At 48.8% G+C, this 17385-nt stretch overlaps 1 protein-coding gene across 2 annotated transcripts in view; it reads left to right on the top strand.

The window, feature by feature from the left end:
• DESI2 (desumoylating isopeptidase 2) overlaps window positions 1-13504 on the top strand; it is a 45990-nt gene extending 32486 nt beyond the window's left edge. The window contains exons 3-5 of one of the 2 annotated variants that reach the window (XM_027611622.2): window positions 348-441; window positions 2502-2643; window positions 10118-13500. In XM_027611622.2, coding sequence (XP_027467423.1) covers window positions 348-441; window positions 2502-2643; window positions 10118-10351 — 470 coding nt within the window. In that variant the 3' untranslated portion in view covers window positions 10352-13500. Of the gene's footprint in view, window positions 1-347; window positions 442-2501; window positions 2644-10117 lie in introns of both variants that reach the window. The other variant, XM_027611623.2, reaches the window with a different exon arrangement.
• The last annotated feature ends 3881 nt before the right edge of the window (window positions 13505-17385 follow it).

Consider the following 17385-nt stretch of genomic DNA (forward strand, 5'->3'; position numbering starts at 1 on the left):
TAGAAAAAGACAAAACACAGCACAGACCACCCACTTAGTTTGGCACAATCGCTAGGCAGAGAGACCGCATTCACCTGTGAGTGTTCGTCACTCTGCTCTCGCCAGCATACACGAAATAAAAGGACAAGTCAGGATCACCTTTGAGTGTCTTTCGTTATTGGTTTCAGGCCTTTGTATCAACTGTTGTGTACAAGTAACAGCTGAATGAGATGTTTGTGAAAGTATTGATAACCTGGAAAATACTTAGATGGTATCATTATTATCCTCATCATTTATTAAAACTAATTCAGCATTCTGGTTAAGTTTTGTGTGATAAATACTAAAAATCATGAGTTTTCTCTTTTCAGAATTTGCTTATGGTGGCCATCCTTACCCCTTTTCTGGAATATTTGAAATTTCCCCAGGAAATGCTTCTGAACTAGGAGAAACATTTAAATTTAAGTAAGTAGGGAGGACAATTTTTATTACACTGTCTTAGGTGCCAAAGCTTGTTTTCAGGCATACAGAATTCATCCTGTAGATGAAAATCTAGGAAGTTAAAATGTTTCTTTAACGTTGTTTTAGTTGCTGACACTTTCTTTAAAATCGAATCTATCTGAAGTTGTATAAAGATGGGAATCAGCCAGATGAAGTGCCTGAAATAACTAGTTTGTTGCTTTTATTCAGGACCCACGTAAGTTACCTTGTATACTTTGAAAATGTTCTTACCTTGGTGTAACTTGGGTTCTGCTTTAGAAGACGTTTGTATTCATATGTAGTAATGCTTCCCCTGGACATCCCATGCGGGGGGGAGACGGAAGATGGTTTTCTTGTGGCCTCCCCAACACTGTTACAAATGTCTTCCATTTTTCGGGTGGTAGCTACCCTGGTGGTGAGCAGAGCATACAGGGCTGTTGACTCTGCATACACCTGAAATTAATGTGACATTGGGTGTCCACTCACAGTTAAAAATATTTAAAATAAAATACATGAAGAGAAAAAAAATGGTTTGTTTTTTTTTTTTTTTTTTTTTTTTTTTTTTTTGAGAGAGAGAGTGCGAGTAGGGCAGGGAGGGGCAGAGGGAGAGAGAAAATCCCAAGCAGACTCCTCACTCTGTGGAGCCCGACATGGGGCTCAATCTCACAACCTGATCCGAAATCAAGAGTTGGGACGCTTAACCAACTGAGCTGCCCAGGTGCCCCATTCGGTAGGATTTTATTTTTTTAATCTTTTCATTTTTCCCAATGAAAGGGACACTATTTATGCATTTGAAATAACTGAACAGTTGGTTAGCTGAGAAACTGTTACTAAGGTGTGTGTATCACATGTTTTGATATACCAAAATACTCTGGAGCCTTCTGATAGCAGCACTGAGTTTTGAATGCTTAATAATCAGATTTCTATTTCTTAATTAAGGTTTGTATTTGAAGAGATATTTAGAATCTAAGGTTCAAGGAGTTTTAAAGAAACTTTTGGGCCTATGATCGTTAACTTGCCAAGTAAAAAGTAGTAAAATGAGGTTGTAACCTGAAAATTCAGGATAGGACTACACAGGTTTTTTTTTGTTTTTCTTTTTTTTTTGAAGATTTTATTTATTTATTTGACAGAGAGCACAAGCAGGGGAGAGTGGCAGGCAGAGGGAGAAGCAGACTCCCCAGTGAGCAGGGAGTCTGATGCGGGACTCGATCCCAGGACCCTGAGATCATGACCTGAGCCGAAGGCAGATGCTTAACCCACTAAGCCACCCTGGCGCCCCAAAGGCTACACATTTTTATCACTACTAAGTTCATGGTTTTCTTGGCCTATCACTGATTTGCTATAATGCCATCCTGAGTCTATTCCTTAGGTTTCCCTTTTAACAGGACTTCTAGATAAAAGGGTTTTCTAAGTATTTTCAGTTTTCTTGGATGCCTAACTTGTATCTGACTAAAATTCTGCTTTCTATTGGATGCTGTCTATTGCATTTCCAGGGTAGTAGTTGGGGGTCAGGTGGAGGGTGTTTATTTTTTAATTGGGGGGTTTGTTGGTTGGTTAGTTTTATAATGCTGTAAAAAAAAAATTAGCTGTTTGGTAGTTCATCTCATGGTGGCACAGAAATAGATGACATAAAAGACTATTTCTGGATGAGACTGTGGCCAGCTCTTTGACGGCCGGTATAATGAGCAGGAGTATTTGCAGCACCGATCTGGTTCTCTAATAACCTGACTGCTTACCCAGTGCTTGTAAAAATAATGTATTGCTGCATTTTTAATATACGACACACTTTCGTAAAGAAAATGACCAAGTTTGCATTTGTATGATTCAGAAGTAACGTACCTAGGAGTTTATTGTAGAAAAGTAGAAACTCAACAGAACTTTTTAAAGTATCTCGTGTACCTTTTAGTCATATTGCATTAACTCGGCTTTGTTACGCCAGTCAGAATATTCCTGGAAATAAGCAAGTCTTTGAACATGCTCTTTAGAAATACTTAAAACTCACACAGTCGTGTTTGTTTCTTTCCTCTTTCTTTCTGTTCTTCAAGAGAAGCTGTAGTTTTAGGGAGCACGGACTTCCTGGAGGATGACATCGAGAAGATCGTGGAGGAGCTGGGGAAGGAGTACAAGGGCAACGCCTACCACCTGATGCATAAGAACTGTAATCACTTCTCCTCAGCCCTGTCGGAGGTGAGTCCATTTTCTCCTCGGCCCTTCAGGCGGAGAACCCCCGGAGCGTCCTTGCTGGCCGCTGTTGTCAGCCACTTTCCCACCCCTCGAGTTGGGGAGCGTGCGATGCTCTGTGTCCGGTATGAATGAGCGTGGGCTCCGACCGTGACCCCAATCACCACGTGGTCGCGGGTGGAGTGCGCACAGATAATCATCTCTTCCGGTTCCGATTCGTTTTATTACAGCCTGGAACTTGCTGCCTCTTAGCCGCCAGATTCTTCTTTCTCTCTTTTAGTTGCTGGTGTGAATTTTTTTCCTGGCTCTTAAAATTATTAATAAGTCGTTCATTTTGCCGCTCTGGAAATTTCTTTCTGCTAACTCACAGGCACTTACTTGCCTTCCCCGTTCTTGACTCCCAAGCAGGAGACCAGGGCTAGATCAGAATCGGAAGGCCTGAACACAGAAAATGGAGGGAAGAAATCACAAGATTAGGAAATGAGGTTGAGAGAATTAACTAGCACTCGGTGGCTGGAGGCAGGGGCGGTGTCCGGCCCACAGGACCTGGACGGCGGGCAGGACAGATGGAGCCGCCGCCTCGGTGGCCTCTCCGCCTCGGTGGCCTGTGCACGGGTGCCTGGCTCGCTGGCCCTCTCCCCTGCCCTCGTGGCTTCCACAGCATGACTCTCGGACGGGCCCGCAGTGGGGGCGCCACGTTTTTCGGACGTGGCCTGCACCCGCAGCATGGAGGACTCACGATTCACATCGTCTGCGCCCCACCGCGGTGCCTTGATGTTCATGTGAGCCCTGACGATTCGTCCGGCCGTAACTCCGGTCTTGTAGATGTGCTGATACCGTAGAGCTGACCTGCTTGCCTCTCAGGAACGAGAGAAGGTGGTTCAGGCCCTTCTTGACCGCACGTGTAGGCAGTGCATCCAGGGATCCATAGAATGTTAAAATTGGCAGAGATAGTAGCTAGCACCGAGTCCAGTCGCCTCGTTTGACAGATGAGGTTGGCTGTCGCCCATCCAGAGTATGTAGGGGCAGCCGGGCCACCATCCCTTGTGACAGGGGAAGCTATGTATGCAGTTAGGAGTGGTCGATCCAGCCCCGAAGACCCGGCGCACTGGATCCCCTGGCTGTTTCAGCCGGGCTGCAGGCGTGAGGGGGACGAGGTGTAGCCCAGGTGATACCCGAGGTCTGTCCTCTCCTCCCAGCAGGAAGAGAAAAGAAAAGCCCCCCAAGTTCCCAAAGTTGAGTTTTGGGGCAGCCAAAATGCTAAACCTTTGCGCTCTCCTCCAAGTGGGAGGGAACATGATTAAAAAGTTTCCAGGCCTGAGCCAAGTAAGAACGGGAACAGGGGGGCTACCACACTAATCCTTGAGCTGCTGAGGCATCCCTGCCCAATCCCAGCTGGGATCTCCCTGGACGGCTGTAACCTCTGTCATGGCTAAGTTTACTGCTGGGACAGTGTGAGTAACTTTGCAATGAGGAAAGAATTGTATTTTGTTATTATTGCATCTATAGATATAGAATAGGAATTGGTATAAAACGTTCTGTGTGTGTAATTTTTTAGAGGATACAGGGACTGTCTTACTCGGGGAATGCTACAAAGCGAAAGGGTTAGTGGGACACAACTTCCTTGCGTTTTGCAGCCATAGAGTGGATGGAGTTTAAGTCTTTTGATAATGAAAAGAAAATGTGTCTCCACAGCCGAGAATTTTACTATGACTTTTGCATATTACGGCCTCTGGGAAAAGGGAGACAACATACAAAGAGAGACCATTTCCAGGTGGACTTCAGAGTGTTAAAAAGCAGTTTTTGGATACTAATGAGCTCTTGTAAAGTCAGATGTCTGACCCATCAAGGCTGCTGATTTTCCAGCCCGATGTGCATATTTTGTATTGGGTTTTAAAAAAGGGCTCAGGGAAACCTTGCATGTTGCTTGAACTTGGAAGCATGGCTCCCTGGCCGTGCAGCATCTCAGCTTTACTCCTGCCAAAGAAAAGCCCTGGCCTTTTTTTGAAATCCTGAATTCGCAATCCTAATTGCTGTGGCTTGACTCATAGGCTGAAAGCCGGCGCTGTCTACTACCCTCCCTGCAGACTGAAAGGTAGAGGCTCAGGGAACAGGGCTTCTCCTCGGGGACCATTGCAGGTCAGGACACCGTCTGCGGAGCCCTATACTATGAAAGGCTTGCGGACATTGGACCGACCGGTCTGGCTTACTTGCAGGTGACCGCCAGAAAGGGCTTTTTCCCGCCGGGACCGGCTGTGTTGAGCTGCTCATTGGCTCGGCATTTCCAATATAGGGACTGATTGAATCCCTAACCCGTGATTCTTGCTAAAACTGCAAGTGGGGAGAAAGCACATCACCAGGACTGTGAGCCCCCGCCCGCTTCCAGTGCATCTCCCACCGAGGCTCCGGGGGATGACAGCCAGGCACCCTCCTCCCACTTCCCGCTGCGCACTCCTTAGCAGGGCCGCGCGGTTACCAAATGCAGTTGTCCGCAGACACAGGCGGCTTCTCTAGGCCGCTCACTGTGTAAGTGGTCAGGGTAGAGGGAGGGAGTCGCTGTATAAACCCATCTTGAAGTTTTCTGAAAACTCCGGATTTTATCCTGACAAATCCCTAACATGATGTGCCTGTCTAGTTCAGTTACATAAAAATATTTCCAGCAAGAACTCTGTCCCTCTTGTGTACATCCTTTCCAGACCAAAAAAGGGCTGGGTGAGAGCAGGGGATAATTTTTAAAGTGTAAAGTTGGGATTGCTAAACGGCACACACTGATTTTGTAATGACAACAAACAGAAACCCCAAATCCTGGTAGCTAGGGAGGAGAGAGGAACGGGGAAGCCTTGATAACCTTTGTTTTTCAACACTGCGCCTCCCTTGTCCCAAAGAAAAACGTTGCATTCTGCCTTTCTGAACTGCTGCAAGCACTTGGAATTCAGCCAGTCTGTTGCCCTGTTCCTACACTTACCACACATGACACCACACGTCTTCCACGCTCGTGAGGCCGGTGACGTGGCGTCGCGGACAAACAACTGTTTGGATCTGACCGTCTCTAGGCAGACCCCCTGAAACCAAGATTCAGCCAGTTTTTCAGGCTAGATTGGAAACCCTCAGGCAGAAGCCCTGTCTTCTCATCCATTTGGGCAGCTCAAACACAAGAGCACAGGCCGGGGGGCTTCTCAGCAACAGACCTTTATTTCTCACCATTCTGGAGGCTGGGAAGTCCAAGATCAAGGTGAGGTCGACTGGTGAGGTCTGCTTCCTGGGTCACAGGCTGCTGCTTGCCTTGGCCTTGGGTGGCAAGAGGGGTGAGGGGGCGCTCAGATCCCTGGTTAGCACACTAATCCGGTTCATGAGGGCTCGGCCCTCATGACCTGACCGCCTCCCAGAGGCCCCCCCTTCCACAGACCATCATGTTACAGGTTAAGATTGCTGCATACCAACTTTGACGGGACAAAAATCTTCGGTCTAGAGCAAACCCCACTCCCAGAGAGAAAGTGCATTGGGTGGGGGCCTTTTAACCTGGACTGCCTGACCCGGGTACCCTGCTTGGGCTGCCCTAACATTGTAAACTCACTTTCTAGGGGTACCTGTGTGCCCTCTGGGGTTTTACTTCATGTGTGTGTACCCTGACTGTCAAGACATTGCCTCAGCCCTAAAAACCTGTCAGGCCGACTCAGGGTACTGGCCAGAGTTTCGCTGATCCTGAATGATGCATCAGGCCAGGTAAAGAAGGTTCATACCAAAACTGAAGGTGGACGCCACCCAGCTTTCTAAAATAAACCTTGATGGTTAGTGAGATTTGTTTTAACTGGCTAAGGCCAGTTATACCCTTTAGGTATAACCGAAATCAATACTTGAGGTTGGTCTCACCCTCCTGCATGGGGCCCTTTGATAATATTTGCTGTAACAACAGCTTGGCCAAGTTTGGGAGCTGGGGGGTGCTGTGTAAAAAAAAAAAAAAGTTAAAACAGGCCAGAGCCTGCTGTCCTTATAAAGCCCTGCTTATCCGAAGCGGGGTTGGGGCTTTGGATGGCATCTGAGAACTTGATTTTCAGAAGGGCTCCCAACATTTTCAGGATAGAGGAGTGGCTCGCTGTGCCTGACTCATTTGTACAAACAGTGTGATTTCTGTGAAACACCTGCCAAGAGTCTGGGGAATCTAACAGCTTGGTACCTGCTAAGGAGGGGGTGCCTGCCTGCACAACCAGACCCCAGTAAAACTTCAGATGCTGGGTGTCTAGTGAACATCCCTAGTGGACATTTCACATGTGTCGTCCCCACTCCTTCATGGGGTCATTAAGTGTATCCTGTGTGATTCCACTGGGAGAGGCACTTTGAAAGCTTGTGCTTGGTTTCCTCTGGACTTTGCATTCTGTGCCTGTCGTGGATCATGGCTGTGAATGCAGCTGTGTACCCAGTCCCGCGGCCCTCTCGGCAAGTCATCATCTAACTGGAGGTGGTCTTGGGGACCGCTCACACAGCTCAATAGCATTCTCCAAAGGTGATCAAGAGTTGTTGTATTTTTTTTCTTTTAATATCATGAATTTCCCCTCCTCCCCAGATTTAAAAAATATTCCATATACTTCACAGGAAAAATCAATCTAACTTACATCTTAAAGGAACTAGAAAAGAAAAAAACAAAGCCCAAGGTTAGTAGAAGGAAGGCAGTAATAAAGATCAGAGTAGAAATAAATGAAATACAGACTAAAAATACAGCGAAAAGATCAATGAAACTAAGGGCTGGTTCTTTGAAAAGATAAGCAAAATTGACAAACCTTTAGCTTGACTCACCAAGAAAGAAAGAGATAGGGCTCAAATAAATCAAAAATGAAAGAAGTTAAAATGGACATGACAGAAGTAGGAAGGATCGTAAGAGAGACACTGTGAGCGGATTGGACAACCAAGAAGAGATGGACAAATTCCTAGAAACAGTCTTCTGAGGCTGAATTATAAGGAAATAGAAAATCTGACTAGACTGGTTATTTTACTAAGGAGATTGAATCAAAAACCTCCCAGCAAACAAAAGTCCAAGACCAGACAGTTTGGTGAATTCTACCAAACATTCAAGGATTCAATACCTAATCTCAAACTTTTCCCAAAAAAGAAAGAGAACACTTTGAAACTCATTATATGAGGCCAGCATCACCCCGATACCAAAACCAGACAAGGACACCACAAAAAAGGAAAATCACAGGCCAACATCCCTGATGAACAGAGTTGCAGAAATCCTCAACAAAACATTAGCAAACCAAATTCAACACCACATTAAGGGGATTCTACACTGGGATCGAGCGGGACTTTACCCGGTGACGCAGCGGTGGTTCTACATGTGCAGATCAGGCAGTGCGATACGTCACATTAACAAAATGAAAAGTAAAACTCGTATGATTATTGCAGTAGTTGCAGAAAAGCATTTGACAAAATTCAGCATTCACTTATGATAAAACTCTCAGTGAAGTGGGTAGAGAGGGAACATATCTCACTGTAATAAAGGCCGAAGGTGACAGGCCCACAGCTCATGTCATACTCGGTGCAGAAGGATCAGGAGCAAGAGCCCACCCAGCCGCTGCACACAGCGTTGTGACCAGTCACCCCGTGCATGCGTCTCTTCGTACCCAGCCAGTGTGTGTTGGAGGTGGATTTCTACAAGGGGGATTACTGGTTGAAGCCTAAATGCAAAAGTAATTTTGCTATATAGACTGCTACCCACCATAAGAAATATGTTTTCCATCATAACACAGTATATACACACATGTATGTGTCATGCGTTAAAACAAGTGTCACAGCTAGCCCTCCCATCTATAATCTAGATCATTTCGAAAATTTGGGTCACGATCTGAATGACTCACGAATGGGTCTGGACTCGAAGTTTCGAGATGTTGGCTTGGTGGAGGACCAGCACGCTTCTGACAAGTCCGGGCTGGGGGGTGGGGGTGGGTTGTTTATAAGCTGGGGGACTGGTCACAGACTGGACTCTGCCACTGAGAACTCAGCCCACCGGGGTGGCCGTGTCCCAGTGCAAGTCCCTCTGCCAAAACAGGAGGCCACCGTGGACAGTACTGTGTTTTCAGCTGATCAGGCCACACCACCGGGGGTTGGGAGGAAGGTAGCTTATTGAGTACAACCAGGACTTGGGAAGTAGGTTGAAGGAAGTAAGTAGTCAGCAGTGGCCATACACTGACCTATGTATTCCTCGCCAGCACCTCTGCGCTTAACCTGCAAATACGTAGATGCCACCCCACGTGTCAGGTGTAAAACACAACATAATACTTGCTGGCCTGGGTTTCTTTGGGGAGAGAGATGGGAGTGGTATCATGTGAGGTCATGGCTTGGCTTTCCCCCAGATCAAGTTCATGGACACATTTCTCAAATATTTTTTTTTTTTTTAAGATTTTATTTGAGAGAGCACAAGTGGAGGGGCAGAGGGAGAGGGAGAAGCAGGCTTACTTCCCACTAAGCAGGGAGCCTGATACGGGGCTCGATCCCAGGACCCCGAGATCATGACCTGAGCTGAAGGCAGACGCTTCACCGACTGAGCCACCCAGGCGCCCTCAATATTTTTAAGTACTCTCTGCCTCTAGTGCTGCCCGGCCAGGTGATCGTTTGGTCAGAACATGCCGTCTCCCCTCGAGTGAGACCACTTGCCCTGTGGTTAAGACAGAGATGTCATATTTAAAGCAAATGTAACCTTTGTCAGGTAAGGCTAACCCTTTAGAGAGAAAACTTTCCTTGCTTTATTACAGGTACCAGTTTATTTACATTTTCACTAATTTGGGGGCATAAGATACTTTGACACCTTTTTCCCAAGTCATCAACTAAGATAAGATGGCCTGATCCTAATCTGTGACATGACTGGAGGCAAAACTGCCAAGGTGACAGGGGAGCATGGTCCCAGGAAGGCCAGTATTGTCTACAGACAGGCAAGAGGGTTAAGAAAGAGTAAAGTTCGTTGTGGAAGGCCTGATTCTTACTATCGGAGATAGGCGGGGCGGTGGCTTGTGGCTCCGGAGTCCTAAGGACAGGGTCAGGGCGGGAAGTGGGCAGAGAGCCACACATCGTCAGCTGGAAAGACTCCTCCTGGCCCCACATCCGCCCCCGCCACCCCCAGCAGAGTCTGCAGACGAAAGCCAGCCGGGCGTTCCGGCCCCACTCCTGCCACGGACTCCCAAAGCCAGGTCTGCATCTGGGGAGCTGTTTCTCTCTCTGCTGATACGAGCCCCTGGGGAGAAGTGGGTTGGAGACAGAAGTCACGGGGTAGATAGAGATGCGGAAAGTGAGCCATTTGCAAGAGGCTCCAGAGAGAGGGAGGGATGGGGCTGCCGGAAGGGCCCAGACTCCGCAGGTAGGTGCCGCCTGTTCCCAGAGGCCCAGGTGCAATGTTTCCGGCACCGCCCTGCCTCCGCCCCACCCCCACACCCTGGCACCGGACCAGGCCCACCTTATTCATCTTACCTAACACCACACCCTTTGTCGCCCATAGATTCTCTGCGGGAAAGAGATTCCTCGCTGGATCAATCGACTTGCCTACTTCAGCTCCTGTATACCCTTCCTACAGAGCTGCCTCCCCAAGGAGTGGCTCACCCCCGCGGCCCTGCAGTCCAGCGTCAGCCAGGAGCTGCAGGACGAACTAGAGGAGGCCGAGGACGCTGCCGCGTCCGCCTCCATGGCCAGCGCCACAGCGGGCTCCAGACCCGGGCGTCACACTAAACTATAAACGTCTCCAAAGTCACACCTTCAGAGCTGTCTCTGACAGTTGACTATCAACTAGAGAAAAGTAAAAGAGTAAGCGTCCTCTGGATATTTTGTATGCAAAGATGGCTCTCCCCCCAATCCCAGTTTTTCAGCTCAGGATTATATTTGTAATCAAAAGAATCACTTGGCGCAGGAGGGAGAACTTTCTATGAAGCTTCCCTCTGGTTTTTTTTACCCACTTGTAAATTTGGATTTACTTCTGTTTTATACAAGCTCTGTTAAGTTATGTTTACAGTATTTTGTATCGCTGTTTACAAATCTTGCATGGACTCCTGCCACCGTGAAAGAAGAGAATCTTCATGGCTTCAAAAACGAGGCAGGTCATCTTTGTACACCTCCGACAGTTGCCAGAGCTATGGTGTTAACACTAGGCACACGAAGAGGTACTTGGGCGGTGAGAGTCGCCATCATCCGCTTGAGAATGGTCTTTTAGGTCTGTGTTTGGTTTTGTTCACGTTCAGGACGCAGAGGGGAAGGAGCACCCACGGCCGAGGGCAGCAGCTCCCTGCCTTGCGGAGGAGCGCGCTGCCCAGGCTCCCCCCAAATGCAGGGGGGGAGGTGCTTGCATCCCAAATACCAGTCCACCTCAGCAGCCTGGTCCCTTCCTGCGTCCGTCTGGCTTGGACCCCTCTGATTCTATAGTTAAGATGGTTTTCGTTAAAGATATTCTTGCTAGTCACTAAGGAGTATTTTTGCACACGTGTTGGGGGCTTCACCTTTATTTTAATACCTCCCACTACCCTCCTCCCTGCACCGGGCTGTGACAACGGGGTAGGAAGATCCTAAGCGGGCAGCCTTCTGAGTAGCGGTGTGAGTTGACATTCAGCTGCTTTCTAACTGTTCGGGCTGCCTTTTATACGAGACCTTGAAAACTGGAGTCTGAAGTAACACTGTCCACAGAGTGAATCATTTGATATTCCGCCATTTTATGTACCATTTCAGACAGAGTGTGTTGGAGTCCGTTGGCTTGTGATGGGAGTAGCGTCACCTCATCTTAGAAAACCGAGTCTCGTTGACTTTTTGTTGAAAGATATTTGTGTGTCATAAAATTCATCTTTTTCTGTTCTCTCAAATGTGTCTCTTACAGAAACTACTCTGAGAAAAGAAATTGTCAACTGCAGATAAGTCCTCATTAGCAGGGACTCCGTCTGCTCAAATCTACTCCCAGTTTGACCCTTGGATGTAAGAGCCGAGTCATTACATGTCAGATTCAATTTTTCTGCCTTAAGAATGAATGTCCTACATAGAATATTGGATGCAGCGTATAAATTATCCAAGGCAGTGACTTCAGCTTTATAGAGATTGTTAGTTTTAAAGGCACCTACTTTTATTTAAACTTCTAGATTGGATTGTTTGCTATTGTTCTTTGTAAAGATACATATCTTTCAGTAAAGGACATTTTTAACTTTTCCATCAGCTGATTTTGATTCATTTTATCAACTGAAGCACACACTATTCCTAGGGATACCAAACCTTGGGTTAGAAGCTTTGACCCGAGGAAAATGAAGCCACTTAACCTAATTTACGCTTTTGTTCTGTTTCTGGAGAGGAAAGCCTTGACCATTCTCCCCTCAGTTCTTTAGAGGGTGCAGAGCCCTCGCTTAAGAGATGTGACAGAAGGAAAAAAGGAGTATATGATCTTTGTGAGAAGTTGACTTGGTTCAGGCCTAAAAAAGAGATTTAGAATAAAACACTGACTCTGGCCATGTATCTGTTCCCTCAGAGGAGAGTCCTAGCACCAAAACCCAGGTTAGTGGAAAGTGTCTGAGGCAGTTTGCTTGGGATTTTTTTAAATAACGTGGTGGATGACAGTTGTTTCTCATCCATTCAGATATACATGATTTTAGTCTGTGCTGCTGACCCACATAAAGGAGTGGCCATCCGTTAGACCCATCTTGGTGAATAGCCAGGAACACCCCATCTGTGCTTATCTGGAATCCAGCACCTCGGCACACAAATGATTTCACCACTGTTCTGTTGTATTTACTTTCATCTGCAGCATTTGGAGTGAAAAATAGCATGAAGGGGCCTGGTAGAAATAACAAATGGCCTGAGGCCATTTATCATACTAGCAATCAGCATATAAAATTCTGGGTGTGAGATTGCTTGCAATCCAGTTGTACTTGAGGTTGTCTTTACTTTAGAAAATCTCATTTAAACCAGTTCCCCTCTATAGTTCAAAGTTGAGGTTGGACTTAATGGACTAGCATTTAACCAGCTTTTTCTTGCCCTTGCCGGGAAAGAATTGTGTTCTCAGCCTGATCTCTGTTCAGAAAAATCCAGTCATTTAGATACATGTGACGTGACAGAGTCAGAGATTCTCTTTGTAGTGGGAACCAAGCAAAACACATTTCTCATGGTGGGTTGGACAGCGACAATGTGGGAGTGCCAGAAGCTACTGGTTTCTGTTTGCTTTCAGTGCCCTAGGGTTGGTTGGTTGGGGTTTTGTCAACCCTAAGAAAAGGGCATCGGCTTTGGAAAGTGGCCTCTGGAATTGTAGGAGGTGGCATGGAGAGAGCCCCCGCTGGAGGCCTGGACCCCAGCTAAATGTTCCTCTGACCCACAGCAATAGCACACAGCTCCCTTCACCAGCATCCGCACAGAGCAGGGAAGTCCGGTGTTCGCCGATGGGTGCCGCTGCGCACACAAGGAGAGTCCACGCTACACTCAGCTGCGGGACTCCATATCCATGGCTTCTCTCCATCACAAAACGGGTAGAAACACATTCACTGCTTCAGGGCTCGAATCTGTGTGTCTTCTTACAGCTCCATTTCTGCAAGATACTCGGTCATTTCGATGGCGTGCGTGCTGTGTTTCTTCTGCCATCACACGTTCTTCCCTTCCGTACGGTCGTAGGGTGCGGCTCAGTGATTAGACTCGCCTTGTCAATACACATCTTCACTGTTCAAGAGGTGTTAACAACTGTTAAAGAGTCTTCATGAACCTGAAGATAATTTCTTGTGAAGTTGAATGCAAATGTACTGTCATTCATAGTGTTTATATGAAAAAAAAAATACCAGGAATTTCACTTTTGCTACCTTGATATAGCATTGGGCTATCATGTTAACAACATTGAAATACATCGATTTATTAAAAAAAATACTTTTATAAGAAATGTTTTCTAGTGCTTTCTGACTACAACTGTGACGTACTTGTGTTGGAGGGTGGGCGGTGACCCTTAAAACCCAAGGCTCCCATCTGCTCTGTGGATGCGGTCAGACCCTCTTGTATGACTCACATGCTTGCTCTTGAGCCCAAAGTCCATGGGCCAAGTCCATAGCTGCCAAAGAGCATAACCCCACTCCTCACTGCGGCAGTGGGTGTCAGCCCTGGCTCCCGGGCCGTGAAACAGGCCGGGAGGGGAGACACGTCCTCCGCAGTCCACCCAGAGTGCAGGGGAGGGGCCCACAGAGGGAGAGCCCCTGCTGCGCTTGCTCACACATGCACCCCCCCATCTTGGAGCATCGAGCATGCAGGAGCCTGTTTCCTATAAACCTGTTCGCTTCTGTTTAGCACCTCCAACCTGACCCTTCTCTGCTGGCCTTCTTGTACCTAGCATTTCCCTCCACTAACTGAAAAACTTCTCTTGAATTAAGTATAGTTAAATAAGTGCTGGCAGTCCGCTCCTTCTAAGAAGGAACAACGGACAAGGCATTCGTTCTCCCCTCAAGCGCAGTAACCAAAGGGAACCCCCCCTCCCTCTGAATAGATTCCTAACAGACTCTAACAAGTTGATCACAAACTCAGATCTGGTCAAGCAACTGGTCTCGTCTGCAGAGAAGACGCCAAATATACTGAGACACAATAGCCTTTTTTTCCCCCATTATCCGCCTAAAGTTCTCATCACCCAGATCCTGACCTTGTTCTAAGTTTGCGGAAATCTAATGGCTTCATGCTGTACTTTCCAAGATGTAACTTCGACACGGGCAGCTACTTGCTTCCTCATAGATTCTGAATCGAGAGAACTGAACCCTTTCAAACTTGTCCCTTTGATCCTTTCCCCAAAAAGAACACCCTCCCGAAGAAGACTGCACGTTGACCCCACACTGGGCAGTGGGGAGAGTTCCTTCTTGCCAAGGCCAAGGGGAAAGCGATTGAGAGTTAAGAAGGGCCATCTCTCAACGCGATCATGGAGACATTCATTTCCAGAGGCTGGACGGGCGCACCTGTACTCCGCAGCCACGTCCTGATGGGGAGGGCTCTGTGGTCCCAGTCAGGAATGTTCCATTCCCATGCTGTGGAGGAGCTACCTTGAGCTGCTCTCTGGCCCCCTCATTTGGGAGCAGTTGCCTGGTTCCACCAAACGCTTCTGGCCCCTCGGCCCCAGCTAGGGGGGCCGGTGGCCGCCACGCTAGTTTCCTCACACCCCTGACTCCCAGCGACTGTGAGAGCTAGTGCCTGGGCAACCTCCAGGTGCTCCTTAAGCTGCAGCCATACAGTCGGAGCCACCTGCCTCAACAGGCTGTCCTTACAGCTTTGCAGACAGGTGGGCCCGGGAATCCAGTTAGCCAAGCCACTAAGCCAGACTGCTCGGATGGAGGGAGTTACAACCCGCTCTGCTTGCTCTGCACTGGGAAAGGAATATGCATTGGGCAGGGCAGTGAAAAATTAGACAAGGAAAAATTATTCCGTCTACCTAGGGCCCCCAGTCTATGTGATTATCCACCCAAATGGGGACTGGGGTTTTCGATCACCAAATTGGAACAAGAAAGACTAAGGCAAGCAGGGCTGCCAGATTCAGCCTTAATCAAAGATAGAAGGACACTCTGGCCTCCCGCTTCCTCCCCCAGGGTCACGAGTGGGTGCCACGGAGAGGCCCTGGCAGTGGCCCCTGGTGGGCAGCTGACAATCCACAGAAGACCAGCACCCCGCAAATACAAAAAGTCGTCGCCTTGCATCTGGAAAGGCCAGTGGATTTTGTGGACAAGACAAAGTAGAAAAGGGAAATGGTCTTATTGTAGCCCTGCTGTGTGCGCCTCGGGGCAGTGCGGGGTGCAGTACTCACATTACTCCATGTAACCCGCACAACAGCCTATGACCTGATTCCTGCTTTGCACAGAAACAATCGAGTGCGCATGAGCCCAAGACCACGCAGGTGGCATAGGAAACGCCTGTATTGGAAACCAGCCCATCGTGAAGCTTCTACTCCTTCCATTCAAGCACACTGCTTGGGAATCCCTGGCCCACCCCGGAGCTGCTAAATCCTATCCAGCATTTGGACAAGACTCCCAGGTGATTCACGTGGACATTTAGGTCAGAGAAGCCCTGCTCTGTCCATTCCGTGTGGCTCGAGCCTTCTCTGCCCGCAGAAATGACAACTCCTTAGCCTGTCGTCTGTCATTCACAAGAGTGTCTGAAGGACCTGGCAGGTGATTCTCCTGGGTTTGACTGAATCCATATAAATGACTCGAGGAGCATTCCAGTAAAGCATAAACTTGAACCTGCTGGAGCGGCTACAAAGTGTAGTGACCTAGGGGCCCCTGATGCACGCACTGGGACTCCAGACTGTCTTTTGAGCTGTTGCTCACCTGCCTGCGAGAGCCCACCAGGACCGCACCCATCACACGGCCATCCCTAGGTAGTGGGCACTAGAAGTCCAAGCTCTTGGGCCACCCTTGCTCAGTCTGCATCCTGACCACTCCGAGCATGCCCGGCCACTCATCCTTGCTGGGCCCCTTCCAATGCGCCCAGTGGGACTCCCAGTCTAACAGGCAAGCACCCCAGTAGCCTCCACTTCTTCAAATGTCTGCTTCGTCTGAGACCCAGCTGTCCCCAGCAGGTGCGCACCCCCAGAGTGTGTCCCCCCACCTGCCATTGCTGCTTCCACGCACTTCCTCTCCTCCCTTCCAGATTGCCAGCTTCGCTGAGCCGGGCTCCCCAGTGCTCCTAGCTGCTCCCTCGTGCCATCTGCCCTCCCTCCTCCTGCTCATCTTCCCCTCCACCTCACCCCTGTCCTCATTCCTTTTCAGGGACTCCAGTCACATAGATACCCATCCTGTGCCCTCGCCCCGTGTTTCTCCCCCGGGGCTCTGTTGTCACTGGGGTCAGACAGTCCCTCCTGCCAGACAGTCCTGCCCCCTCCACAGTCATTGCCACATCAAAAGTCCGCGTGCATTTCGCCCCTGGGGTGTAGGCAGTGGGTCCCTGGTTGAGAACCATTGTCAATGTCTCCGCCCCACTTCCACCTGCACTCAAACCTTGACCGTGTCGCCACTGCGACTGACCCTCTGCTAAATCTTCACCTTGAGCATCTCTGGCCACCAGCCCGCATGGCTCCGGCGCCCTTGCGGGTCCGCTGTCTGACGCTCCAGGTGACACCGTAGGCCCTGTTGCTTCAGATCTCCCCCATGTCCTCACACATCAGCTGAGAACCTCGCTGTGTGCTTCCTCCAACACAGACACGGCAAAGGCAGTCGGCCCCTGTGTTAGGAAACCTAGTGCTCCCTCCTCTGTGCTCTTTTACTTTCACACAGAACATTCCACGTCCCACACGCTTGGTCACCATGCGGGGGGTTCCCCACCCCAAGCAATTCTGTGGTGACACCAGCAGGGTGTCCTATGATTTAACTCTGTTCTGACACTGTTGTCTACCTAGAGGTGGTGTCAGACCCCACAGGGTCAGGGCTCAGGTGCCAATCGCAAGTCGTAGGTCCCAGGTGACCACAACCTCTGTCTGACTTGGCAACAAATCAGAGGTTCCCACAGCCCCTTTCTTGAGCCCAGCTGATTTGCTAGAGCAGCTCACAGAAGTCAGGGCAACACTTATATTTACCAGTTGATTAAAGGACATGATGAAGGACAAGATGAACAGCCAGATGAAGAGATGTGTAAGGCGAGGTCTGGGAGGGTCCCCATGGAGCTGGGGGGTGCAACACCCTCTTGCACGTGGAAGTGTCCACCCCCCCAGGCTCCCCAAACCCTGTGCCATCGGGATTTTTATGGAAGATTCTTCAAGCAGGCAGGATCGATCATCACCTCCATTTTCAGCCCCTCCCC

The sequence above is a fragment of the Zalophus californianus genome, chromosome 10 (assembly GCF_009762305.2).
Source record: "Zalophus californianus isolate mZalCal1 chromosome 10, mZalCal1.pri.v2, whole genome shotgun sequence".
In the NCBI taxonomy this organism is placed as follows: Eukaryota; Metazoa; Chordata; class Mammalia; order Carnivora; family Otariidae; genus Zalophus; species Zalophus californianus.